Genomic DNA, 27,988 nt, shown 5'->3' with positions numbered 1-27,988 from the left:
AATACACCACACAAGGATTTAAGACACACCAAGCCGCTTGGCTCTTTTATGTGAGAATAGAAAATAATATTTAAGTTCTGGTACAGAAAGTCAACTGAGATCAGTATCTCCCACCAGTACAGTCTGTTCCAGGCAGATAAGAAACAAGTGTTAGGACAAAGCCTAAAGCAGAACCAGTTTGAGCAGAAGTAGGGAAGAAACCTCAGGGGGAAATGCCAAAGAGAAATGGGAACCACAAATTTACAGCTTTTGATTATCTTGCTCACCAAGGACAAGAGTTTCTCAAGTTGCTGGAGTTTTAATCAGTGTTAAAAAACACCACAGAGAAAACTCCAACTCTGGCTGTCAACCCCAAGGACCTGGCTTCCTTGAACGTCTGTCTTTTTCAACCGTCGAACTGAACAAAAGGTCTTTCCTCATTTCCCACATTTTATTTACTATTCATAAACTGTCTCAGTTTAGGAAGCCCTTTGCTTTGCATAGCAAATCATCTACATTATTTGCACTACGCTCATCACCAAGATCCAAGTGTCCTGTAAAGTACATTAACAGAAGTCAGCAAAACCTGACACCACCACATGGATTTTTATTTTTCTATAATTAGTCCTCTCAATTATAATATTCATTCCATGGTGAGTAAGGCCAGGGTCAGCATCATCTCCTAGTATATTACTAAATCAGTTTTGCTGAGAAGGAATCATATTATTAATTTTTTACCCTGATGGAATAACTGTTTCATCACAGGTGTATGCCAGTAGTTCAGCAGTAAGAGGATATTTAGCTTCTCAAAGCACCATCCACATTAATAACATTCATTTTCAGTAGCATATTTACAATATAAAACTGGTATTGCTCTCTTCATTTTTTTTACAAAAACCTTCATGAACAATAAGGATTAATTCTGCAGATTCCTTCTCATCATCTGCCTGCAGCAAAATGATTCAGATTCCCTGAAGACACCTACTGCCAACTCCACCCCTCCCTGCCTGGGCTAGCAGACCTCTCAACTGCCCTGAATTCCACATTTCTGCAGTATTTAGCTGACCAAAGCAAGGCAGCTTCTTGCCCTTCTTCCTCTCCATCTCCAGGATTTGCAGACCATGGCTTACATACTAGCAGCAGGGGTACGACAGAGGTTCCATCAAAGCAATTTCTTAACCAAGAAAGAGGCGTACAAAGACTGCCTGATCTTTTGCTAGGGAATCTTGCTTCTTATCAAAATTACAGTCAAATGCCTTATTTAAAAGGCTTCTTACTCCAAGTCAAAAAAACTGTGCACACTGGATCCCATTCTCAGAGTCCTTAGGCACTTCCACATCAACACCAGAAGCGATATGCTCACTGTTGGCAAAACAGCTGTGTGAAAAGAGAGGAACTCCTCTGCTCCGCATTACATTTCTTCCACTACGGAAGGGTGGGACTACAGAAAGGCAGCAGCTATGACCAACATTATGGCTTGGGCTCCACCTTACTCCCTGAGTTCTCTGTATCCCTCTTCTTCAGGATTTTCCAGGATTGCTCCCCACCTGTAAGAATAGCATATTAGCCCCCAGTCCCCACCGTTACAGAAGAATGAGAAAACCCAACCTCCAGCCCTATTACTGTCTCTCTTCGCCTGCTGCCCAGCCCTTCCACACATCCCACTTGTACTCTTTTCTCCTTGGAGTCTGCCAACCTTCCCAGGCACAGAACCAAGATCACCAAGATGCTTCAGTGGTCAATGGCAGCCATCACAAAGGCCTTCAGCTCAGCCATGAATACTGTATTAGCAGCAACACTGCTTTAATCTCCAGAAGAGGGTCCTCCTCACTGGTCTCACAACCTCCTATGTCTCCATGTGCACTTAGAAAGACAAAAAAAATTACACAAATTGTTTTGTTGGTTTGTTGTTGTTTTTTTTTTTTTTTTTTTGAAAGGCTTCATTTTTTGCTGCCCATCAGCACTGTCTCAGCATATTGCACAATGTTTTCTTTATTATAAAAAAATGTCTTCTCTATCAGGCAGGAAGAAAGAAAGTTTTCTCAGGAGGCTAATGGGTACTATTGTCTTTAATTAGAGGTAAGTGGTTGCTTGTGTGGCCATCAGGAAGTTGGACCTAGTCAAACAAAACCAAAGTGTTATTAATGGCTTGTCCAGAAACAGAATCTCCCCTCCCTCCCCCAAAACACACACTTTATTCTTGGGTTATTTCTCGTATGCCTTTTGCCTGGTCTCCCTAACAAAAATCATAGAAATCTGCTTGCTTTCACTCCTCTCCCCCCGCTCACATAACCTTGTCAGCTGGCAAACTTCAACCAAATTTGAGAGAAAGGCAGAAGTCTTAAAGGCTACCTGCAGGCTTAAATGGGAAAAATAAAAAGTAAAATAAAATTAAGTAGTTCCTAGAGAAGCAATCCTATTGATGCCCAATGAAAGGAAAGTTAAGAAAGCCCAGCTCTTTCACACTGCTTGGCAGTAGCCTGCAGACTACATCAGTAGCAACACTGAAACCCTGCTGCACACAGTCCCCCTTCTTTGGTCAGCAGGCCAAGGAGAAGAGGAATACGTGAGGGAGACTGTCAAGGCCTGGGAGAACACGTAATAGTTGTAGCAATATGAAAATAAATAGAAAATAGTAAAGACAATGGAGGAAATGTAGCAGAGAAATCTAAGAGACTGTTTCATTAATTCAGCTTCTTAGAAAACACCTTGCTTCCTTATGTGTTAGGTTTTCCAACTACTTTTAAAAGCTGTTGAATCTCTGCTCATACGTATGTCAAGGGAAGAGTTTATTGCAAGCATCTTAAATTCTGCTGGGACTGAGTCCCAAAGTTGTCCTTCTCATCCATCCTCAGGTAGCCATACCACTTCTTTAATATTTAGAGAAGTTTTTCTTACCGATGTGGATCTGTAAGAGCCCAGTCTGAAACGGCAAAAAATAATTTCTGCTACAAATCTTCCAAAGCCATGTAAAATTCCTGCGTCAAACAAGATTTAAATTGTCACAACCAGTAAAACTGTAGTATTTACAGAAGTATTATGGCAAAACTCTACATGATACTTGAACATGATACAGTGCAGTAAACCGGTATGTAAAACACCAAGAAATTAACACCAAAAAAGGAAACATCAAGGGCAGGAGGAATTCTAACATTCTGAAATGCATCAATAAAAGCAAAACCAAAGCTATCCAAGCAAATTAATTCCCTCTGCCTGGCCTTCATGGGTGAAAATACATTTTGTGGGACAGAAATATCTACTTTGAAAGAGAACTCTTAGATCAAGATCTCTTTACTATGGTCTCCAAGTGAAAGCCCAGAAAAGAAATCAAGATACCCTATTATGTCTTGACGAAGTGAATCATGTCTTTTCAACTTAGTGTATTTTCTTTGAAGGAGCAAATCTTGCAGTACATTGACCACTTACACAAGGCAAATCCTGTCAGTTACTTCAGATGGAAACTTTATCTCAACTTTGATACGGATTTAGCACTGGATCCCAACTACAGCAAATACACAGAGTATCGGAAGAGAGAGTAAGCGTGTGCGCGCGCGCATCAGGCCCTCAGATCAGCAGAAACGGTATACTGAGACACCAAAAATGAGTCACTTTGCGCATTTCAGAGCGCACAGATGGGCACTTTGTCTTAAACCTCCTAGAGGTTCAGGACTCCCCTGTAATTTATCCATAACATAATCACCATGGCCAAAAAAAAAAATTCTGATAGAACTGAAAGCACTGATAGTTACCTGTAGTTGAAAAAATTCCCCCAATAATGCCACAGAGCCTCACTAAGAACTGCCAAAAAGGCATGTGTTCTTCTGTCACTGTCACCATAAGTGAACTGATATCATATTTCATGAATATTCCTGACACCCCATGGCTGCCAGCTGCATGGTTAATTACTCTTTCCTGAAAGAGGAAAGAGAAACACAAGTTAGTCACTTAATAGTCACAAGGAAAACAATTCTTAATAGATGCGATGACAGTGAGCTACTTAATCAGAGTTGCAACCAACAGAGGACCAGGGAACACGAAGGTAACTTTGGCCAGTACCTTCTAAAAGTCAAACATCATTAAGTAACAATTTACCTCCCTGGTCACTGATCTTCTATGCTGCATATCAATGTTCACTATCATGATCTCAATGTTTGCTTACATGGTCCTTTAAACAAGGATGTTTATAACCAGGTTGCTTTTGGTACCTATAAGTGCAACAGTCTTGGTCTAGCCTGTGAACCCAAGCGAGTGCACTGCTACAATAAAGCGCCCCAACTCTTCCTACTTTATATGCTACTATTAATCACTTAAATCAGGATGAAACCTTCAGGAGACATTTAAGTTGTTGAACAGCCTTAGCTATGGCAGCTTTCCCAGACAGTATATATAAATCTACATACTGCATCTAAGATTCATTAAGCTTCACCCTCCTTCTGCCTTGGAGCGTATCTCTAGATCCACATGCCACAGAGGATTTAATTGCTGGTTCTTAAAAGTATTGGGGAAGACCCTGGAGTATGCCATAACAGAAGTTCAGAAGCTTAAGTTAAATTACACCAATGCCATTTTTTCTCCCCTCAGTGCATACTTAACACATATTCCATAATCCATTACTTTGATGGGGGAAAAAAAAAAATAAAAAGGAAAAAGATCAAAATTTTGAAACTCCTTGGGTCTGAAAATTGAATACTAGTATCAAGACTCTTTTCACAATTTTTGTCAGTCAGGTCATTTCAGACAACAGTTACACAGCAAGAAATATACCTCGATAACAATAACAACTAACTCACCATGACTACTCTAAACAGATCACACTCCTCAGTCCTAATCCAAGAATTTCTACAGTTTCTTCTCATTTGCCCAAATTCTTAAACCGGAAGACCCCAAAGAGGAGAGTGTGGCTGCTAAAAATCTCTACTTTGTAAAAAAGGTTTCAGAAGAAAATACCTCAATGCAACCTTGAGTTTCTTTCAGAAGTTTGCTGCCATTTTGTTATTAGTAAAAGGTGTTGATAAATGCACTGCCAGGTAAGTCTGGCTGAAAATATACAAGGGCAGCAGAAAAGAATGTAATTGACTGAAGACAAACTCAGTCATGTCTAGGCTAATAAGAGTAAAGACAGACAAGCAAGACTGAACAGAAAAGCACTATATCACAGCTCCATTTCATTTGTAGATTTAATAGTGTGTGCTCAGAAACCATGCAGAATACAGTACAAAATAAAAAGCAGAATACCACTTTGGAAAATAAAGACTAGGAAACTTCTTAACATTGACATATAGCGTATTGTTTCTTTTGTTACCAAACCAAAGTAAAAAGGGTGCCAGAATGATTGTATCAGTTACGATACCAGGTCACAGAAATTTTGCAGTGGGTAAAAAAAAAAAAAACCCACACATCAAAAACCCCCAAAAACCCCCAAAACACAAGAAAACAGCATAGAATGCTTTCTATATTTCAAGAGCATGACAACATTCAGCATTAGAGGACAGATGATCAGGCATACTAAGAAGCAAGAGAAGACTGAAGGTAGTTAAACAGAACCTTGCCATTGACAAGGGACAAAAGAATTATTATTTGTTTGTTTTTCCTCTATTGTTTCCCTATGCCTTATTGGTCTTTTGCAGCCAAATGGTGAAAAAAGAATAGGAAGTTAAACAGAACGCCCAAAACTCCACCCTCAAAAGGTACATAATTCTTTTTCCACAAACCATTTTGGTCTGCTCCTAGCTTCTACTACTGCAGAAGATTTAACCATTGGTTGCTAAAACCTGCTGAACATAACTAGCTCTGCATCTGATATCTCAGTAAAGCCTTACTAAAAATAAATCTTTTTAACACAGATAAACACAGTATCTCAAGCATCAACAATAGTGGAAATGATTCTGCCCACACCTTTAAAACTCTGCTTCCCAGTCTGTTCGCTGCTGGCAATTAAACCTCACTGTACATAAGGTTTGGCCATGGCTAGCTGACCACCTTCTTCCAGGTCTGCATATGCACCTATGTATAAATGTACTCTTATAAAATAAATGCACTAAGTTGTTCAGTGACTAATTGTTCTTAATACTCCTTCCCAGGTCATCTGCTAGGGGTATTTGGCTTGCAAAGACAAACACAAAGAAGCTTTACAGGCAACATGGCTACTTGCTGAGGTAGCAAAAGCAAGCAAGTATGCAATGCCACTTTACCTCCACTATTCACAAGCTTTTCTCCTAAGCAACCTCTGACTGTGTTGCAACTTTCCTGAAAAAATACATCCCCACAAAAAAATTAGAGCCAAGACTGCACAGTTAATTGACAAAAAACATCTTTATAGCAGAAGGTGAGAAAAATTTAATACATGATGAAAAAATGCACTAAGGAATAAGATAAACTTTTGGACATCAGTCAACTGGTTAAGGAGTGCCTTAGTTGTTGCAGAGATTGCGCAGAGAGAACATGAAGCAGATTGCTAGACCAGCAGCAAATGGGAGTACACTGCATTATGAAATTCCTGTTCATTCTTCTCTTTATTCCAGCTCTCATGACTTCCAGAGTAAACCTTTCCCTTCAGCGATCCACATGTCCCAAGTTAAACCCCAAGACATTACCTCTACCCCACCTTCCTCTACTTAAGCATTTTTCAGCAGCACAGCATGGAATTCTGAGGAAATACAGATTTTTCTCCCTTGGAGAACACCACAAACTGTATCACAGTTAACGGCCGTCCTAACCTCTGAACTTCCTTTCAACCCAAGGCTTCCTTCTTACCTCTCACTTTATCTGTCATTTTTAATTAAACCTTTCGCAAAGATTTTTTATAGACTCATAGAACAGTTTGGGTTGGAAGGGATGTTTAAAGGTCATCTAGTCCAACCCCCCCCCACCATGAGCAGGGACATCTTTCGCTAGATCAGGTTGCTCAGAGCCCCATCCAACCTGACCTTGAAGGTTTCCAAAGATGGGGCATCCACCACCTCTCTGGGCAACGTGTGCCAGTGTTTCACCAGCCTCTTTGTGAAACCTTCATTGTATCTCATCTAAATCTACCCTTTTTTAGTTTAAAGCCATTACCCCTTGTTCTGTTACTACAGGCCCTGCTAAAAAGTCTGTCCCCATCCTTCTTATAAGCCTCCATTAAGAACTGGAAGGCTGCAGTAAGGTCTCCCTGGAGCCTTCTCTTCTCCAGGCTGAACAACCCCAACTCTCTCAGCCTGTCCTCACAGGAGAGGGGTTCCATCCCTCTGATCATTTTGGTGGCCCTCCTCTGGACCTGCTCCAACAAGTCCATGTCTTCCCTATGCTGAGGGCTCCAGAGCTGGACGCAGGACTCCAGGTGGGGTCTCACCAGAGTAGAGGGGCAGAATCACCCCTCTCAACCTGCTGGCCACACTGCTTTGGATGCAGCCCAGGATACAGTTGGCCTTCTGGGCTGCGAGAACACACTGCCAGCTCATGTCCAGCTTTTCATCCACCAGCACCCTCAACTCCTTCTCGGCAGGGCTGCTCTCAATCCCTTCAGGCCCCAGTCTGCATTGGTACCACGGGTTGCCCCAACCCAAGTACAGGACCCTGCACTTGGCCTTGTTGAACCTCATGAGGTTCACACGGGCCCATTCCTCAAGCTTGTTCCGGTCCCTCTGGATGGCATCCCGTCCCTCAGGCATGTCAACCGCACCACTCAGCTTGGTGTCATCTGCAAACTTGCTGAGGGTGCCGTCAATCCCACTATGTCATTGATGATGACATTAAACAGTACTGGTCCCAATACAGACCCGAGGGACATCACTCATCACTGATCTCCATCTGGACATTGAGCCATTGACCACCACCCTCTGGTGGTCAACCAACAGTCCATCCATCAAATCTGTGTATCTCCAATTTAGAGAGAAAGATGTTATGGGGGATCATGTCAAAGGCTTTACAGAAGTCCAGGAAGGCCACTAGGTTGGTCCGGCAGGACTTGCCCTTGGTGAAGCCATGCTGGCTGTCTCAAATCACCTCCGTGTCCCTCATATGACTTAGCATAGCTTCCAGGGGGATCTGTTCCATGATCTTCCCAGGCACAGAGGTGAGGCCTACAGGTCAGTAGTTCCCAGGGTCCTCCTTGCTACCTCTTTTAAAAATGGGTGCAATGTTTCCCTTTTCCCAGTCTCCAGGGACTTCACCTGACTGCCAGGACTTTTCAAGTATCATGGAGAGTGGCTTGGCAACTACATCAGCCAAGTCCCTCAGGACTCTGCGATGCATCTCATCAGGTCCCACAGACTTGTGTATGTTCAGGTTCCTCAGGCGGTCTCGAACCTGATCTTCTCTCACAGTAGGAGGGACTTTGCTCCTCCACTCCCCATCTTGCAGTCCATCCCCTCGAGAGGTGTGGAAAGAAACACTGCCAGTGAAGACTGAGGTAAAGAAATCATTCAGTACCTCAGCTTTCTCTTCATCCATTGTTACCAGTTTGCCAGTCTTGCTCATCAAGGGGGGTATGCTTTCTTTGACCTTCCTTTTCTGGCTGACATACCTGTAGAAGCCCTTCTTATTATTCTTGGCATCCTTTGCCAAGTTCAGCTCCAGCCATGCCTTGGCCTTTCTGACCCCATCCCTACACAACCGGGCACTGTCCCTGTTCTCTTCCCAGGATACTTGTCCCTGCTTCCACTGCCTGTGCATTTCCTTCTTGCCCTTCCATTTGACCAGCCGGTCTCGACTCAGCCATGCTGGCCTCTTGCCTTCCTTTCCTGATTTCTTATACTTGGGGATCGAGAGCTCTTGCACTCTATGGAAAGTGTCCTTAAAAATCTGCCAGCTCTGTTCTGCTCCCTTGTCCCTGAGGGCAGCTTTCCAGGGGGTCCTATTGACTAACTCCTTGGAGAGCTGGAAGTTTGCTTTCCTAAAATTCAGGGACCTGACTTTACTCTTTGCCTGGCCTGTATCCCTCAGGACTGCGAACTCCACCAGTGCATGATCACTGCAGTCCAGGCTGCCTCCAACCTTGACGTCACCTATTAGCTCACTTGCCTTGGTGACCAATAGGTCCAGTATTGTATCCCCTCTGGCAGGGCTGTCTATTACCTGGCATAAGAAGTTATCCTCTACGGACTCCAGGAGTCTCCTGGATTGCCTATAGCTTTTCCAGCAGATGTGGGGGTGGTTGAAGTCCCCCAGCAAGAGAGCGTATGAGTGCGATGCCTCCTATAACTGGAGTAAGAAGGCTTCATCAATAGACTCCCCTTGATCAGGCAGCCTGTAGTAGACACCAACCACGAGGTTCCCTTTGTTGCTGTGGTCTCTCATTCTTACCCATAAGCTTTCAACCTGCTTGTAGCTATTCTTCAGAGACAGTTCTTCACACTCTATCCATTTCTTGATGTAGAGAGTGACGCCTCTGTCCTTCCTTCCTCACCTGTCCCTTCTAAACAGCCATCGATAGTCACACTACAGTCATGGGATTTGTCCCACCAAGTTTCAGTAATGGCAACCAGGTCACAGCTTTCTATCAGCACTGTGGCTTACAACTCCTCCTGCTTGTTGCCCATGTTGTAGAGGCAATTCAGCTGGGCTGTCAGCCGTGTCCCCTTCTTAGAGCAACACCCCTCAACTCCTTCAAGGTATTTTGCTGGTGTTTCCCTGTTGGCTCCTGTGACCTCAGGAGCCCCTGGCTCATCTCCATAAGACCTCAAGTGTGTTGCAGTGTAGCCAGCACATCTCAGAGCACCAGGCTGAGGGCCCGTGTTAGCACCCCATCCCTCTAACCTTGGTATGTCATCCCACAGCTTGTCATGGGCATGCCTGGTATTATCCCCTTCCCCCTGCAAGTCTAGTTTAAAGCCCTGTCAATGAGCTCCGCTAGCTTGTGAGCAAAGATTCTCTTCCCCCTTTGAGAAAGGTGGGAATTCTTTGACTTTTGAATGCAAGATCAAAACAGCATTCAATGTCTGGAAATGGGAGACATGTAATGAGACACACAAGGCTTTTTTCTTATTTACAGCAGTCTTTAAAATTAGTACCTTATGATTTGCCCATGTACTATGCTGCAATAACTACGTTCTTCAGGGATTCAGAATTAAAAGCCTCTCCAAGCCCAGAAGTGGAAGCTCTCTAGTCTGGAGAATAATTAGAGTTGGTGGTTCAATACAGACTAAACAAGACAGCTGAGAGACAGATGCTTTCTGTGTGATTAGTTTTTCATACAAACTACCTTTGTTTCCATTTCTAACACTCCATAACCAAGTTCATGACATTCAAGTGAGCTGCGTTTTTTGGTTTGCTTCCCACATGGATAAAAAACTAAAGACGGATTAAATATTTGTAAAACTACACACAAGATTACAGACCCAAAACTTACAGGATTTCACCACCACCACCAGCATCCAGTGAAGTGGAAGTTGACTGGATAGCTATCATTAATTCTAACATCAGACTCCAGATCTACAGATGCAATACACTAATGCAAGAAGTCAGGATGTGTTGCCAAGCATATACACTTCACCATCAGTATTACATGATTTACAGATAAATCTAGTCCACTGGAACATTCTCCAAAGATTCTCTTCACACTAGAGGAGTTTTCAAAACCACAGTACAACTAAGTCTCCGTCTTCACATTTGAGCTTTTGTTAAAAACAATCACTGTTAGATTTTTCCTCTGCATCATTTTCTTTTAGGTCTACTTACCCTTTCTGTCACTGAGAATTGATGAGTTTCTGCTGAAATTTTATATGTATGGAGTTTGGTTGGCACAACTGTGATAAAATACTGGAACATTTGGTTGTCTAGAAGAAAACAAATCTCACTGTTGAATTAAGTACAGAACATCAGAGACATTCACAAATATACAAATAATATTTAAAATAATTAATCAGCTATGTCATTTACACTAGGGACATTCTTCAAGGAATCCCAGCACTGCCAAGACTACTTCAGCTCCCTCTGCGTGAACAAAGTTAGTTTCCATGGGCAAGGCCTATGTCACATTTGTACGCAGATAACTTTACATTTTACCCATGTAATTAAAAGATTCATTAAGGTCAGGCCACTCAAAGCTTCAAATGAAATGCATAGATAGCGTTTTCCAGGGCACTAGAACTGAACAAGTTTCACACAGTCACATTTTGCATGATACATACATCTCAACAGTGGTCTGAGTAGATTTTAGCGATGAAATTGTCTATACAATGCTGGAAGTCCTTCTAAACTGGTTATGGTTTCTCTCTTGATTAGACAGACTTCTGCAGAATTCTTGTAAAGCAATCAGCATGCTCATACATCTATGTTTTCCCTGTCTCCGTGCAATTCCCGAAGTGAAAAACACTGATAAACTGAAGCAGTTTGTTATAACTACCCAAAACGATTCTGGCTGGAACAGCCAAATGGACTGCCTGACTTTGAGATAACAGCAGCTTGAGAAGGTTCTAAGGATCCCTCTCATAGGGAACGCAAGTCAGAGGATGAAGCATAGGTAGCTCTCTAAAGTAGGTTACTATACTCCTTTATTTATACATGAGGGGAAAAAAGTGATACACAAACCCATCCCTCTAGTAGCCTCACAAAATACACCATGGAAGTGACAAACCAAATACAGGAATAGAATCCAAGGCTCACAATGAGTCAAGAGTTAATCAGACTCAAATCAGACTTATTTCAGACTTATTTTTTTCCCCATTATGACAACAATCAGATCTGTGAATGTCCACTGTAGCATACTGCGGCAAAATTCTCTGCAATTTGTTCAGGCATACTGTAACTTCAACATAACACAAATCTGGAAGAAATGGCAAATCAACTTCCGCAAAACAGCAAAGCACAGCAATACTGATATTAAAAAGAAGTCGTCCACTTAAGATGCCATGTACATAACTGAACAGTGCATTGCTTGCTACCAAATTTAGCAGGACATGCTCTTTGTAAATCACAACATTCATGAAACATGATAATTTTAAATTGAATTATTGGAAAAATATAGAAAAGATGCCTTTTTAAACATGTAACACTTACGATCTGATGCTATTTTTTCTGTTCCATCCAAAGGATTAATAATTCCTGGAATAAGCTCTCCAAATGACAAATGATCTATTCTATGAGAGAAGTTATAGGCTGAAAGACAATACAGAGGAATAAAATGCTTGTAAACTATGAGATTCTGTACTCTTCTCAGAGAAAAAGATGCACCCGTTTCTCACGTTGGAAAACACATTAGTTAGAATATTTCCAACACTGGCGTGCATTTCACTGAATTTGTTCCTGTGACTATCATTACATCTATGCAATGTTTCAAACAAAACTTAAACCCAAAATATTTAACAGAAGAAATTGAGTTTCTCTAGAAAATAACTTTAAAACAAATTATACCTCTATCTGAATCAACCCTGGAGCTGAAGAAAGTTGAAATTTCAAGACAGGTAATTTCTAGTTGGCCAAATACTGAAGTTATTCTACAGTTCAGGTTCTTGTATTTAATGGTACTAAAAAGGCTGGAGTTTCATAAATTAAGTGTACAGAGGAAGCAAAAAGCAACTACCAAGTTACTACATTGCCTGATTTTGCAAAGGTATTCAAGTTCTATAACATTATACACTTGCATTAACATACACTCATGTGCAGACATTTGGAGGTTTAACCAACACCAAGTTCATTTTTCACAGTAAGTCACCCTTGCTTCACATTAAGTATGACAGCAACACACATTTAGTATCTAAAATCATAACCTAAAAATGAAGTTTCTAAAGACAAATGTCAGAAATTTTTAACCTTATAAAAACAGATTTGGCAGGACATAGGTTCTTTGGACTGAAACACAGGAATTTCGTATGGTATCTGTGTTACAAAAAAGTACATCTGAGAATCCTCTGTTATCATTACTGTAGAAACAACCTAAAGATAATATGAACAGTGTTAAACATATGAAAGTAAGTCACTACTGAGTTGTAACATTGCAAAGAATATTCTTTCCTTTCTTCTACAATGCAACTGCCCAGCTAGAACATCTTTGCAACAGCAACCTATGTTTACACATTAATTAGGAGACAGCAGCGGGAACAAAGTGATACCCATTCGCATGGAGATGACATAAAGAACTTACACTCGTGGCTTACAAGGGCTGCCAAGTGTGCGTGGCCTCGAGGGTGTGGTATTGCCCTGAAGAAAGCAAGATATGTTTCATGAAAAACTTGTTTAATGAACCCACACAAGACACTGTTTTCCTTAACAGTCCTGTGCAGAAAAATTACCTCTCCCGCTCTATTTCAATAAATACTTTATTTATACGTATCTCAATATATATGTTAGATATAGCACATAATATATATATATGTTTTACAAAATTCTATAGATATACAATTTTATATACATATAAAAAGTATTATATTTTATTATATATTATTTAATATTTAATATATTGTATGTTTTTATATTCTTAAATATATCTAATATATTATTTATAATTTTTATTTTATTACTGACAAGTACAGCCAGCCTGAGTGACAAGGTACAGATGAAAACCCTCTTATGCAAATCTAGTGTCTTGCATTTTCAGAAATGTCAAAACCACATCAAGTCACTAGGCTATTAAAAGAGCCACCAAAGCCTACCACATGAAAAGCTGCACAACTGCTCAAGTGACTAGTGAAAACTTCACTGTACTTGTTCTACGACTAAGCAAGTTAACTAGACCCTGTATTTGCTCCCTGACTAAGCAAGTTAACTTAGGTCTGGACACTCGTTTGTAGACTTGCAAAGAACGAAGAGTGTAGAAGCTGGTAATAGCATGAAGAGGGGAAAGAAAGTGCAACTCTGCCTGGAAAGTAAAACAGTCTCCCAGCCACACTTCATCCCTACTAGTCCAGCCAATAATGCAGGAAACTTTCCCTACTTAGCTTACGTTAAACTGTTACCAAATGCATGTAAGTTTTGGACAAACAGAAGGTGGAGAAAGACAATGAGATCAGTCAAGACAGTACTGCAATAAATAACCAGGCAATAAGGTACAAAGGTAGCCACTGAAAAAAGCCATTAAAAAAAAATACAAGATGAGAAAGAGCAACTCAGCAGTAGTACAAACGTAACAATGAGCAAGAGGAAGCAAAGGAAAGCAAAGATTATCCAGGGCTGCAGAACCAGAGACAAGAAGAGAGAAGTGATGGCAATACAGATGAAAGGCTGCAAAAATCAGCTCCGAAAAGGACTTAAGAAGTTGGACATCTAAGGGCAAATCAAAGAGGTGGTACAAGACCAGACAGAAGTGACATTTGGAGAAACAGCCACAAAAAGACAGCAGCTGGAATTACATGGGGATAAATTAGAGTACAGATTGCATGCTAAGGTCTCTGGTGACAGAGGTGGCATGAAGACAAGTGAGGACAGCAGAGCTGGAGAGCACAGAGGAAAGTTTGTATGCACTGTATATAATCTAATACTATTGCCGAAGCACATCAGAAAGTCTCTCCTCAAATCAAGAGGAACTGGCATTTAGCTCCCTAACTATGGTTGTATAAGTATGTTATCTCAGCACTGAAATGGCACATACCTACACTCATCCGTGTTAAGCAAACTGTCTACTAACAGAAGGGAGAAGTTTGGACAGGCCCAAAGAATGGAGGCAAGTACAAGCAGCCCACTCCGTGTCATATACTTACAGAGGACCTATTTTCAAGAATTTTCATCCTGTAAGACACTGGAATTCATAACCACTACACTGCATGCAACAATGCACTGCACCACACTGCATTCAGTAACTTATGAAGAAATCTAACTATGCAAGGAAAGCTACCGCATAGAAAATAATACCAAGCATGTGTATGGGAAGGTTAATGAAAACCAGTCATTACCTCGAAAGTGTAAAACCATACACACACATATACATGCATGCACCACATATAATGTAGAAGTCAATTTTTTTTTTTATTTTCAGGAATTGAACAGAACATACTTGCCCACAGTTATGTGAAAGTTCCCTGCCACTTTATTGACATAGAGATGACCATGAATTCTGCATGCATCTGGAGACTGTAATGAATTATCTTCCCTGTTTAAACAAAAACAACATAAAGAATACCTGAGAATATTCACTAACAGAAATAACAGCAGTACAAATAGATTTCTTTTTCCCAACATAAAAACACAGCATTATCATCTACCCCTCCTTGTAATATTCTTCTGGAATTACAGCAGAGATGGTGGAAGGGAGAGAATCTAATAAAGGAGAGTCTGGTAAAACCAATAAGCTTTCGTTCGCACCTGTATTCAAAGATCTGGCCTACAAAGCTAACTTATGATACCTGAATACATGAACAGAAAACATAAGACCGTAAGTGTATCTTGCTGCCCTGGGGATTCTTTGTTTTTCCAATTACTTCTACCAAAAATGGTTTGTTGGGAAAGTTTTAATGCTACAATGAACATAACAAAATATATTAAGTCATGTTAACAACACTGTAGCAAGAACATCCTTCAACATTTATTTTTTATGAAACCTTCTGCTTTCCACACTTTTTGGTATGTCCACAACTCAGAACATATTTCTAAATCTGCTCCTTAGAGGGAAATAAAAAAAAGTATTTTTCAAAACACATCTCAAGCATAAATACCATCTCAAATATTAACAAGTGTCAGAGAAGGACAGAAGGACTTAATGAATCTGAAGGCATCAACTAAATGTGAAGAGGATTTTCTGAGCCCTCTTTAGCCTTGCCTTAGGAAGAAAGGATGTATTTAGTCCTCAAACGAGGAGACAACATGGAAAGTGCATACAGTGGTTTTGGTGTTTGTTTTGTTTTATTTATGGTTTGCTTGTGTGTGGGGTTTTTTTGTTTGTTTGTTAAGGGGAAAGGAATTTCAGCTTTCATGTAGAAAATGTTTCCCCCTGGAGGAGGGAAAAAAAAACCCCAGAAAACCCCATGTACAATCTAGATTCAGGCAGGCCAAGCCTTCTATGCATTAGTCTCTCAGCATTTTGTGGGTAGCTGGAATAAACAGCAAGGTTTCTCCACACAGTTTTAACAGTGCCATCTTAGACCAGGGCATTTACTAACAAACCACATTTTTATTCAAAGGGTGATTCTTCTAAAACCATGAAGTATTGTCACAGCTAACAGCAAGACTTTTTAAGAAAAGTTGGTGGACAGAAAGATATTCTTTCCTTTAAAAAAAGAAAAGACTCTTGTTTAGCATTGCTTTGGCATTACTAATTCACATTAAAAAGGAAGCATCAGATAAAAAATCACAGAATCACACAGAATCACAAAATGGACTAAAAAGGTGTGTCTATATATTTATGTGTGTGTGTGTATTATGTATCCATGTATACATATAAATACACACAAAACCTGGAAACCTTCTCCAGGTTGGAAACCCTAGAGGTTTTCATAAAACAACAGTTCTCCAAAGCAAGTGTCAAGTGTACTATTTTAAAATGCAATAAAAAGCAGTAAGGTCTTCTTTTCTTGCAACATTGTCTTCTGAGGAAAAAAAAAAAACCCACACAAACAAAAATGAAGGCTAATTAAATAGGGTAGGGGAAAGGGGAATGATGACACAACATTCCAGTTTTTCTTACCGTGGTGGCAGTGCTGTAGAAGCACTTTTAAAAGCACTTTTGAATATCACATCTTGAAGAGAGTGTTCTTCCTGCAGCCTACTCTGAATTAGCTGCAGCATCCTAAAGGTTACACAAACAAGTGTGAAAGCATGCAACAGTAAAACGAAAGATAACTTCACAATTAATTATCAACTTGCAGGTTATAAAATCAAGAAGTTAGCAAGGTTCATGTCAGTATGAAAGTGTTACAATAAACTTTGAGAATGGTATCTTATACAGAGCTTAAAGCTCTGGTGTTCACAGCAGCATGTTACCAAAAGGCCAAAACTAGCCAGACTCCCAAATAAGCTTCAGGTCCTATTACAAATCTATCAGTCTAGCAATCACACATACAACCAAGCTATTCCAGTTTAAATGATAAATAGTATGTCAATTCAGTTATATGAAAAACTCAAACTCATTTGCTTTTGCAAGAATGTGCCAATTCATTATTATGGTGCAGCTTTGACATTCACAGAATCACAGAATCACTAGGTTGGAAAGGACCTTCAAGATCATCAAGTCCAACCATTAATCCAGCGCCAGGACATGGTTTAGGGGACATGGTGAAGCGCCACATCCACACGTTTTTTGAACACTTCCAGAGATGGCGACTCCACCACCTCCCTGGGCAGCCTGTTCCAATGCCTGACCACCCTCTCAGTGAAGAAATTTTTCCTAATATCCAGTCTGAACCTCCCCTGGCACAACTTGAGGCCATTTCCTCTTGTCCTATCACTAGTTACTTGGGAGAAGAGACCAACACCCTCGTCACCACAACCCCCTTTCAGGTAGTTGTAGAGAGCGATAAGGTCTTCCCTCAGCCTCCTCTTCTCCAGACTAAACAACCCCAGTTCCCTCAGCCGCTCCTCATAAGACTTGTGCTCCAGACCCCTCACCAGCTTCGTTGCCCTTCTCTGGACACGCTCCAGCACCTCAGCATCCTTCTTGTAGTGAGGGGCCCAAAACTGAACACAGGATTCAAGGTGCGGCCTCACCAGTGCCGAGTACAGGGGCACAATCACTTCCCTACTCCTGCTGGCCACACTATTTCTGATACAGGCCAGGATGCTGTTGGCCTTCTTGGCCACCTGGGCACACTGCTGGCTCATGTTCAGCTGGCTGTCAACCAGCACCCCCAGGTCCCTTTCCGCCAGGCTGCTCTCTAGCCACTCCTCCCCAAGCCTGTAGCGTTGCATGGGGTTGTTGTGGCCAAAGTGCAGGACCCTGCACTTGGCCTTATTAAACCTCATACAGTTGGCCTCTGCCCATCGATCCAGCCTGTCCAGATCCCTCTGCAGAGCCCTCCTACCCTCCAGCAGATCAACACTCCCACCCAACTTGGTGTCATCTGCAAACTTACTGAGGGAGCACTTGAATCCCTCATCCAGATCATCAATAAAGATATTGAACAAGACCGGCCCCAGAACCGAGCCCTGGGGAACACCGCTTGTGACCGGCCGCCAGCTGGATTTAACGCCGTTCACAACTCTCTGGGCTTGGCCATCCATCCAGTTCCTCACCCAGCGAAGAGTAAACCTGTGCAAGCCACAAACTGCCAGTTTCTCCAGGAGAATGCTGTGGGAGATGCTGTCAAAGGCTTTACTAAAGTCCAGGTAGACAACGTCCACAGTCTTTCCCTCATCCACTAGGCGGGTCACCTGGTCATAGAAGGAGATCAGGTTGGTCAAGCAGGACCTGCCTTTCATGAACCCATGTTGGCTGGGCCTGATCCCTTGGTTGTCCTGCAGATGCCCTGTGAGCACTCTCAAGACCAACCGCTCCATAATCTTCCCCGGTACAGAGGTCAGGCTGACAGGCCTGTAGTTCCCACGATCCTCCTTCTGGCCTTTCTTGTAGACGGGCATCACATTGGCAAGCCTATCTGTGTTACACGTCTGAATCCATAATTAAAACTTGTGCTACCAAGCGTTTGTTTGGAAACGTAAGTTGAGTGTGTCCATACACCTTGGCTTGAAATTGCATGACCCAATTCCAGAAACAGGTCCAAAGCCAGTTTTTTCCATAACGGAGATCTCAAATCATGAGAAAAGCAAAGTAAATTAACATCTTTTCACAGGTTCGCCCTCTTAAATTACAAGCAGGGACTGTCAGACCCAAGACATAGTTCTGTCATGTGACTCTGGTTTACCTCAAAGTCACTTCCAGTACAAATAATACAAACCATAGGCATGCATCTCAGTGCTTTACCTTTGCCATTCTTTTTGTTGTGGGCTGAGATCAAATACTACCTGAAACAAAAATAACACATCTAATAAAACATGCTAGAAAGCATTTGAGTGTGGGAAGGGGTGGGGAGTTACAATCAGCTTCACATTTGGTACCACATACTGGAGTTTATGAAAGGACTTTGCACTTTAAATACTACATTCAGTGTTCAAGTATGGAAATTTCTGTCCCTTCCCCTCCCAGAATTATTCACTGGTTTGCATTTATAACTTCAGCATCTTTTCCTAAAGCTCTTGTAATTTGAGTCAGCAGTCTCTGCCCTTCTAGCCTTTGACTAACATGGGCTAGAAGAAGCAGTAAGTGGCAATTTAATTCTAAGTGATATAACTGACATGCATGGTTTTGATACAAACAGCAATGAAACAACCAGAGGAGTGATCTCTGAAAGACAAGGGTCCAGGTGCAGACTGTTTATTTCTAGGGTTATCCCACACTGAGCACTTCTTTCAGACAAGCTACTAGACCTGCTATACTTCAATCAGCAGAAGAGTAACACTAGTAACATCTCTGCACCAAAGCTATGTATTGTTAACACTGATGTGATGATGAATTCAATTGCAATTAATGCTCAAACCTACCCAGAGCTATGGCCAAAAGAGATCAAATACAGGAAGTTTCCTCTTTCTAAGATTATAATCACTGGGGCAACAGCTAGCATGCAGAAGCTATAGCAGCATAGAGACGACTGTCCAGACAAAAAGTGGAAAGGTTCCAAGGAAAACAAGCAAAACCAAGCTCCTTCCCCTTCCCGAGTGTGTCCTTCCATTCAGCCATCTCCTCCTACTCATACATATGAGCAGGAATTTGGACAAAACTGTTATAATTTGGAATATGGTTCAGTTATTAGAGAATGTAATAATTACAGCAGGAAGTGGCATTCTCTAATAGGTTTTCTGTAAATGATAAATTACTTTCATACAGCATAATTACTTCAAAACTTATTGTATTATGCAAGCAAAACCATTTTAAGAGCATAGGCTTACACAGTTCCCAGAGCCTTCAGTTCACAATACAGAAATTAAAGGGATACTTAACCCAATTTACAATCCTTAATGCGATTCCATATTATAAGGATATCACGGTGACTTTCTACCCCTTTTTAGAATCATAATATTCGTCTAGTTAAAAAGCAGTTACATCAATTCTCTATTTATGAGAGCTCTGATAGCGTTCCTACCATATCAAATAATGTTAGCATTTATCCCTAGAATTTGCGCATGTATAAATCACTAGCTTCTTAAGAAGCACTGATCTGGGACTCTGCTGTATTCAAATCTGCTGTATTTGCAGAGAGTGACCACACAGCAATCCCCAATGCTAGCCTTTTTCCCTAGCAGGTTCCTGGGGCAAGCACTGCAGACCTCACTCAAGGATCACACAATACTTGGGGAGGTTCTTCACAGCCCAATTGCGGGGCAGGGGGAATACAAGCAAGCAAGCAAGCAAGCCAGGCCAGCAGTGCTCCACATCAAGTAAAGAGCAATCTCCTTTTTAAATAAAAAGGTAAGAATCAACTTACTGGTTCATAGATTAGCCCATCCGCAGAGGCGACCATTGTTTCTGCTAAATCCAGAACATCAGCCCCCACATCTATTTTAAGCAGGGAGAAAAATATTAAAGAATCATACAGATGGTGATAAACAAACACAAAAAAGTTCAAGTTGAAATGAAGTTTCACAGTACAGTGGTAAATTTTCAATATAAGCTACTGTTCCTTGTTAACAAAGTCCAAACAAAAAAACCCAAAAAACCCCCAAATCTGGCAAGATGCAGATTACTGGGAGGTAGGGGGGAAACCATAGAATCCTACTTTTCTACCTATCATATCAGAGTATCATTAACTGATGCACAGAAACCAGAAACAAACTTTTCAGATTTGCAATATTTTCTCACTGATGTAATACCTTCAGAGATACTGTATGAACAACATACACAAACTTTTTAGGATCTGCTGTGCAGAAAAAAAAATATTTTTTCCTGTTTCATAAGCACTGAATCCAAACCAAGACTAGTCAAAACAGAGGATAAAGTTTTGTTTATTTCTCAAATTAAAAAAAAAAACCAGACATTTCAATTTTTTTATGCTAACCAGAAAAATAATTGGAAAATATTAAAATAAATTTTAAGAGTAAGAAGGGATGACTTAGGAATTAATAAGACAAGCATAAATTGTATGGTACTGATGTACCATACAATTAATTTAAGGTTTAAGCTAGCCAAAAAAGTAAGCCTTGAAGATTTGCTTTCATTCCTGGTAGAAGTATTCTCTCTCCTTCTCAGTCCACGACAACCAAAACCAGTCCATACAAATAATGGTTCATTACCTAAATTATGTCAAAAGAATAGTAAGTATTGCCTTTAAATGGGAAGGCATCCATACGTCCATCAGGAGGATGAAATTACCTGATGGTTCCAGTACTGCTAAACAATAGACCAGGTTAGCATTTGCCAAGTTCATAAATAAATAAAAGTTGTGATAAATTGTTGCTGCTGAGTTGTGTCTCACAACGAGCTTTTAGACTATTTCAGCTAGAGACAGACTAGAACAACAGATTTGGTTTTGATGACAAAGCAAAGTTCTGCGAGATGCAAATGAGACAGCAGAAACTTTTCTTCACATCTCCTACCAACTCTTTCAGTGAGTCATGTGTCATCAAGATCACTAGATACCATCAAGATCACAAGAAATCTCACTGTTACAATATTTTGAACAATATCCCAACTATACTGCAAGCAAATGCACACTCTGAAAAGCCTTTAAAGTGTTGCAAAACTTCCACTGACAGAATACTTACATTGACACCTCATGGCAACTGTAATATCAATATTGATTCTTAACTTACTGGAAAGAAAAAAAAGGCAAAAAGCTAGTAAGTAACATTGAGGACAAGTATCAAGAGATATCTTACTAACATTCTCAGATTACTTGCAGAAACACAGTCAAATAAAAAAAATTACGCCAATAAATATAAAATTAAGCTGTTTAAAATTTGGGTGAACCAAGATGGATTTTTAATAATTAAAGCACTGATGACCACTTGTAACTTAAAGAGTTAAAATCATCAGATTTCCACGTTGAATTTTACTATGAAACACCTAACAATTTTTTTTTAAATATTACTGGCCCAAGAGTTTGTCACTCTCAATAAGAATATATAGTTTTCAGTATTTTACACATTTTTTTTCCACACAACTACAACAGTGCAATAAATTCCACAGAACGCAGTGGATCAGGACAACGTAGGAGTTACAAATCTAAAACTAAGTAAATATTTGAGCACCTTCCTCCTGTTTTGTCCTTAAGACAGGCCATTGTATTTCCGATCCTAATTGGAATTCCTCGGGACAGTGACATTCAGTATCAGGCTGAGAAGTTGCTAAAACCAGTTGCCAGAAAATGTTGCCACATCATAAAGATCATTGGTTTTGCTAACACTGTGTCGTGGTTTAGCCCCAACCGGCAACTAAGCACCACGCAGTCGCTCACTCACTCCCCCTCCCCAGTGAGACAGGGGAGAAAATTAGAAAAAAAAAACCTCGTGGGTTGAGATAAACACGGTTTAATAGGACAGAAAGAGAGAAGGAAACAACAATGATAACAACAATAATAATACCAACAAAGGAATGTACAAGAACAAGTGATGCCCAGTACAGCAACTGCTCACCACCCGGTGATCGACAGCCCATCCCCGAGCAGCGATTTCCGCTCCCCAGCCAACTCCAGTTTATGTACTGGGCTTGACGTCGTATGGTATGGAATATCTCTTTGGCCAGTCTGGGTCAGCTGTCCCGGCTGTGTCCCCTCCCAGTTCCCCGTGCACCCCCAGCCTCCTTGCCAGCAGGCCAGCACGAGAAGCTGGACTGTCCTTGACTCAAAACATCAGCACATTATCAACAGTTTCTCATCCCAAATCCAAAACACAGTCTCACACTGGCTTCTGTGAAGAAAACCAGCTCTACCCTGGCTGAAACCAGGACACACTGCTTCTGGAAAAAGTTCTTTTCTCAAAAATGCTCCCATATTATAATAGCAAAATGCCTTTTATGTTAAGATCTTTATCCTGAATGTTTCTGTAATGAGGGGAGGTGAAACATAGTTCTTCCCATCAAGAAAAAAAAAAAAAACAACAACAAAACCAATGTCCCAAAAAATTCCATCACACCAACAGTCTGTCTGGCATTTCTGGGCATTTCCTATTGGTTTTCCTCTTAGCTTCACAAATGTCATTTAAACTATAATGACTAAATCCCCTCACTATAGTCATATGGTGCTATCATCTCCAGGGAGCTGCTTCTGGGAACTTTGCTGACCACAAACAAATCACATAAGCAAGGGCTTCAACACTGGCTCAGCTTGGGATCAGACATGGGTGGTAGACGGGAGAGAAGCAGTTAAAGCGATACCCAATTCCATTGGTTTAAATTGTCACAGAACCACATGCTGAGTGGTTAGTCCACAATTAAACTGGAAAATCTGCAGCAGGACGTCTCCCAAGTCCCACAATAGTCTCTTAATCACCAGACTATCCTTCTCCTGTGATTGCTAAAGTAGTTTCCTTCCGTAGTAAAGACCTAAATGTGAAACTCCCGTCTACCTAACTGGATTTACTCTAACTTGAGTTTTTGATGCATCTCCCTTAAATTTCTCATCTTTTTTATTTTTTCATTACACAAACTTTTGTTATTTCTGACATCCAATTAATGTACGTATTTTCAGCTTGTTACCACAGCAACTAGTCAAACAGCTTTTAAAGTTATTTCAGTTTCAGATGTGTGATATTTAAAGGCATTCAGTGCACAAAAATCTCCCATTAACTTCACACACACTCATGGCTGCCTGACCACCTCAGGAAGAAAAGCTAACACAGTCCAGAGAAGCACATGAAACCAACAGCAAATGTATCTTCAGCCAATCTTGGAAGCCATAACTGGAGTGAAGATCAGCAACAATCTCTAGATAAGGCAGTCAAAGTTCTGAGTGCTTAATATTCATCTCCAGCAGCACAAAGTATAATGGCAATACGCTAACTGTATAAACTACAGCAAGCATCATGTGAAACTGGTGGTTTCATATAGCTTATGTGGAGCTACATATTACAATGTCCACCAAATCATTAGCAAATAATTCCTCAGAGGACTCCACCAACAAACCTATATTGTTTTGACTTCTTCATTGCAGAAATCTCAATTTCTCTTCTTCATAGATTACAGAAAAGAAAAAACGCAAACCAATCAACAGAAGAAAAATCCAGTCTCTTTAGTATTTCATTGTTTTCATTTCAATCACAAATTGCTTACAAGTCACATGGACATTTTAAATCTATTCTTTCCTGAAAAGCAGACAACTTAAATTTTAAAAGGTATTATAATGAATAAAAAAATACCTAGTAAAATCCTTGTCTACTTCATATTCATATTTCATCCACGTGTCCCGATACACCATGAACTCCATTACAGTCAGGAAAGCTATCGTCGTAAATGCTATCAGAGAAACTGAGTAGTCAAAAAAAAAAAAAAAGTAGTTTAGATTGTGAGAATATTATTCAGAAACACAAGCAGAACAAAATTTTAACATTCCAGAACCTGAGCATTACCAGCACAATACTGGTATCTTTGATTTATAAATGCATAAGCTGCTCTCAGAAGAACATTTTCATATCTACAGTATTTGTTTTTACATACGAGGGGAAAAGAACAAGTGCCACCTTTGCATCAAGAAAGAACGTTTCAGATTAAGTATAGTCAAATACTAGAATGATGGGAAGGTTTTGAAATGCCTATATGGAAGATTTAAAAACAGGCTAGATCCTCCTCTGTTTATAAAACAAAATGCCCACAAATCACTGACAGGGATGGTCTAGGCAAACTCAATCCTAAATTCAAGCGTTAAATTAGGAGAAGGTGCACCTTGAAGTCTCTTCAAGCTTCCACTTGTCTACAACCTAACAATTTTTTTTATATCTAGTTTTAGAGCCAAGAAGCTAGCCGACAAGAGAAATAATACGCATTATATGCACTGTCCATTTAGAAAAAGGTGCCCTGATTATATTACTTGTGTATAGTTGCACAGCCAGGACTCCCACTCCAATATTTCAAACAATTCTCCCTCTGGCGATAAGCAACACATAGCTACCCATTCTACCAACTAAAAAAGTGAAGAACCAATTTGACATTATTCTAAGGAAGAAAACTAAGTGGTATGTTTTAATGGTATGTACCTCACTTCCCTCCAAAGCAGCCTATTCACCACATTTGCAAATCCTGCTGCACACAGTCAGAAACATAGTTAACAGATGCACAGAAGCACCTGCTACGCCCCTTTTATTTAAATCATGGCTTTTGTTAGGTTGGAAAAAACCCTTCAGTTATGGAGCAGAGTAGTGATTTGTACAGCTTATTGACATATGTTTTCCATCTGCATTCTGTGGAGTTTATGAAAGGCAACTTGGGGGGCGGGGGCAACTAAACACAAAAGAAACCCAAGCCCATTATTGATAGGCTTCCATTCACTACACCATGGTCTACAGCCCAGAGGTGGCAGCAAGGGAATAAAGCCACTGTCCTATGGGATCAGAACAGAAACTACTGACTGTACCACTGACTTTTGCATTGATCAGCAACACTTCTGGTTGGTGAAACAATGGCACAGAGAGGAGGTAGACGCCCCATCCCTGGAAACATTCAAGGTCAGGTTGGACGGGGCTCTGAGCAATCTGATCTAGTTGAAGATGTCCCTGCTTATTGCATGGGGGTTGCACTAGATGACTCTAATTTAAAGGTCCCTTCCAACCCAAACTATTCTATGATTTTAAGTTCTAGCTTGTAGCTGAAGCGATGTAACCATCATACATAGGAAAACCTTCATGTCAATGCATACTGTGAAAACAGATGCACTAATCATTTAATTATTCTGGCTATCCACTTCCTTTTGGAGCCCAGTAGACCAGACTCACCCCAGCTATGCAATAGGAAAGCTGGAGCCATACTGTCTATCCAAAACCACAAGGAAACAATTAAAGCCATAGCTGCTTTCTGGGTAATTCTGAGAAAAGGTATTTGGGGATCTGAAGAGGAAAATAAAGTCTTGTAGAATTCCCAAAGACAGTTCCTCTTTTCTGAAGGTTCTCCCAGCCCCAGAGCTGGAGTCTCAGCCCATCTGAGAGACCAGTACTTCTTCTGCAATGGGTTTTAAGGCACTGAAGGTCTGAGAACAGAGTCTTGGTATGTTTTGCACCCCCGTCACACCAGAAAGTAAGCATGGCACTTTAATCCTAAATGAAATGGGAGTACTACATTCAAATTTTATAATGGCATAGAATAAGACGATCCTATATTGTCATCTATAAGGTTACCAGGGTAAACCAAAGAATGGTAAAGTAACTTCTGGTGTTGAGAAATCCTTAAGGCACTCTTCACCAAGGTGAAGTTCTCATGAAGGATGGTGCTGTATTACAAAAAACGAATTTTTAAGCATTTACTGTTTTTCTGCAAATTACAACATGAAAACAACTCACTTTCCCAGGAAGTGGGACTAACATTAACAAAGAGTTACTTCAGCAGGTCTTAGAGATTACTTTATATACAATAATCCTTTAATTATTAACAGTGCAATTCAGGAAACAAACATTTAGCAAATACAGATTCTTGTGATATTTACTTCTACACTGCAAGGGGCATAATGACTTCAAAGGCTTATCTGTAGATTGCAATTGCTTCTTGTACTTTTTATTCAACTGAGTTTTAGACATAATTGCACATGAGAGAGATTTTTGTCCTCCATTTCAAACTTACTGCTAGCAGTTTCCTATCTAACTGCAAACAATTCCAGTAGCCCAATAGATGAAGTCACTGTTTCCACATCAGGCTACCTGTAACCCAACCCAACTTACAGGTGCAATTTTGTGTTCAGATAAATATAGAAAAGGTACTTCTTACAGCTACAGCTTTTTGAGAGAAGTTCAAGTGACTAATAAGGACAGTACAAGCACATGCCCTGGAGTAAGGTGTTTAGTTCTTCAAAGGGCTTTCCTTACTCTTAAAATCAAGTACACCTTCAAGACAAAAAGCTTTAGAAAGCTGCTCTTCACCCTGATGCTTAACTTAGCCAGCTCTCAGACACCTCTTTTATGAAAGCATAGAGCTGAGACCAACCTGCATTTCAGCTCATGCTGACGCAGTCTCACACAGAAACCTGACACAGAGAAAAGGGCTTAGTGAGACAAGTAAGAGAAAGTTTTATTATGTCCTTTGGCACAGCGCACTTCCCAGTTGTATTTGGTTAGAAGTTTTTACAGTGAATCTTTATGTTGGTTTGAGTCTCACCAGTTTTACACTATAATCTCTTTTGAGATGAGTGATGAATGCATCTATTTTATAAGATACTATGTCTTTACTTGAAGGAGATGAGCTCTGTCAGTCCACAAAGAAATCAAGAAACCAATTTTGGCTAGTTGCAAATGAACACAGATGCCTGTCTTCCTCCTATTGAAGTATCTATTCCCAGAGCACGCTAGACTGAGCTAACAGCCAACATGAATCATGTCAGCATCTCAATAAGGCCTACCTGTGCCTCCACTCACTGAAGTCTCCACATAGCTTTCAGGAACCTTTGGAAAGGCATCCAATTCTTTCATCAAATTCAAGGTCTTCTTCCGATTCAGTCGCCTCATCTTCAGCACACTCCTCCACCTCCTCCTTCATATATTCCCTCTGAATTGAGAATAAATTGTTGTGATTAAAAGACACAAGCAATATTGCTCAAATCGACTGGCTGTAATTATAATGCAATAAGGCAACTAAAACCCAAGAAATATGTTTTAAAGAAACACATGCTAGACAACTGGATGGTCACTCTGGCTTCAAGAAAACTGTTAATATTGGCCTGCACACTGCTGCTTACGCTCCAGCCACATCCAGCACATTCACCATTTAACTACTATGATTAATTTCTTTCTCAATTGAAGTCTTATTGGTATTGGATATATTGAATTTTATATTAAAAAAAAAACCAAACACAAAACAAACTCAGTTTTGCAGTAAGCTTGCTAAACAGACCTGACAATGCATAGAAGTCACTGACTTAGCAGAGAATATCCAATAGGCTGCATAAACTCAAGAGGATGTCAAACTGCTCTGGTCTCCTATATTCATCCAGTGTGGACACATAATATATGCTAAAGGGAAATAAAAAGTGCATTTTGCATTTTT

At 40.4% G+C, this 27,988-nt stretch overlaps 1 protein-coding gene across 1 annotated transcript; it reads right to left on the bottom strand.

The window, feature by feature from the left end:
• Positions 1-1,764: 1,764 nt before the first annotated feature.
• ERGIC2 (ERGIC and golgi 2) lies at positions 1,765-27,450 on the bottom strand (the record flags this gene model as incomplete). Its single annotated transcript, XM_082012717.1, has 13 exons — positions 1,765-2,095; positions 2,878-2,957; positions 3,729-3,891; positions 10,636-10,733; positions 11,956-12,054; positions 13,040-13,095; positions 14,885-14,980; positions 16,511-16,612; positions 18,743-18,783; positions 20,301-20,371; positions 21,577-21,623; positions 24,166-24,274; positions 27,345-27,450. The coding sequence occupies 13 exons, from the start codon at positions 27,448-27,450 to the stop codon at positions 2,030-2,032; spliced, it is 1,134 nt and encodes a 377-aa protein (XP_081868843.1). The 3' UTR covers positions 1,765-2,029.
• Positions 27,451-27,988: the final 538 nt, after the last annotated feature.

The sequence above is a fragment of the Phaethon aethereus genome (assembly GCF_964289735.1).
Source record: "Phaethon aethereus genome assembly, chromosome: 1".
NCBI classification, from domain to species: Eukaryota; Metazoa; Chordata; class Aves; order Phaethontiformes; family Phaethontidae; genus Phaethon; species Phaethon aethereus.
Note: the sequence above shows the minus strand (reverse complement) of the source record. Positions and strands in the feature narration are given on the sequence as shown.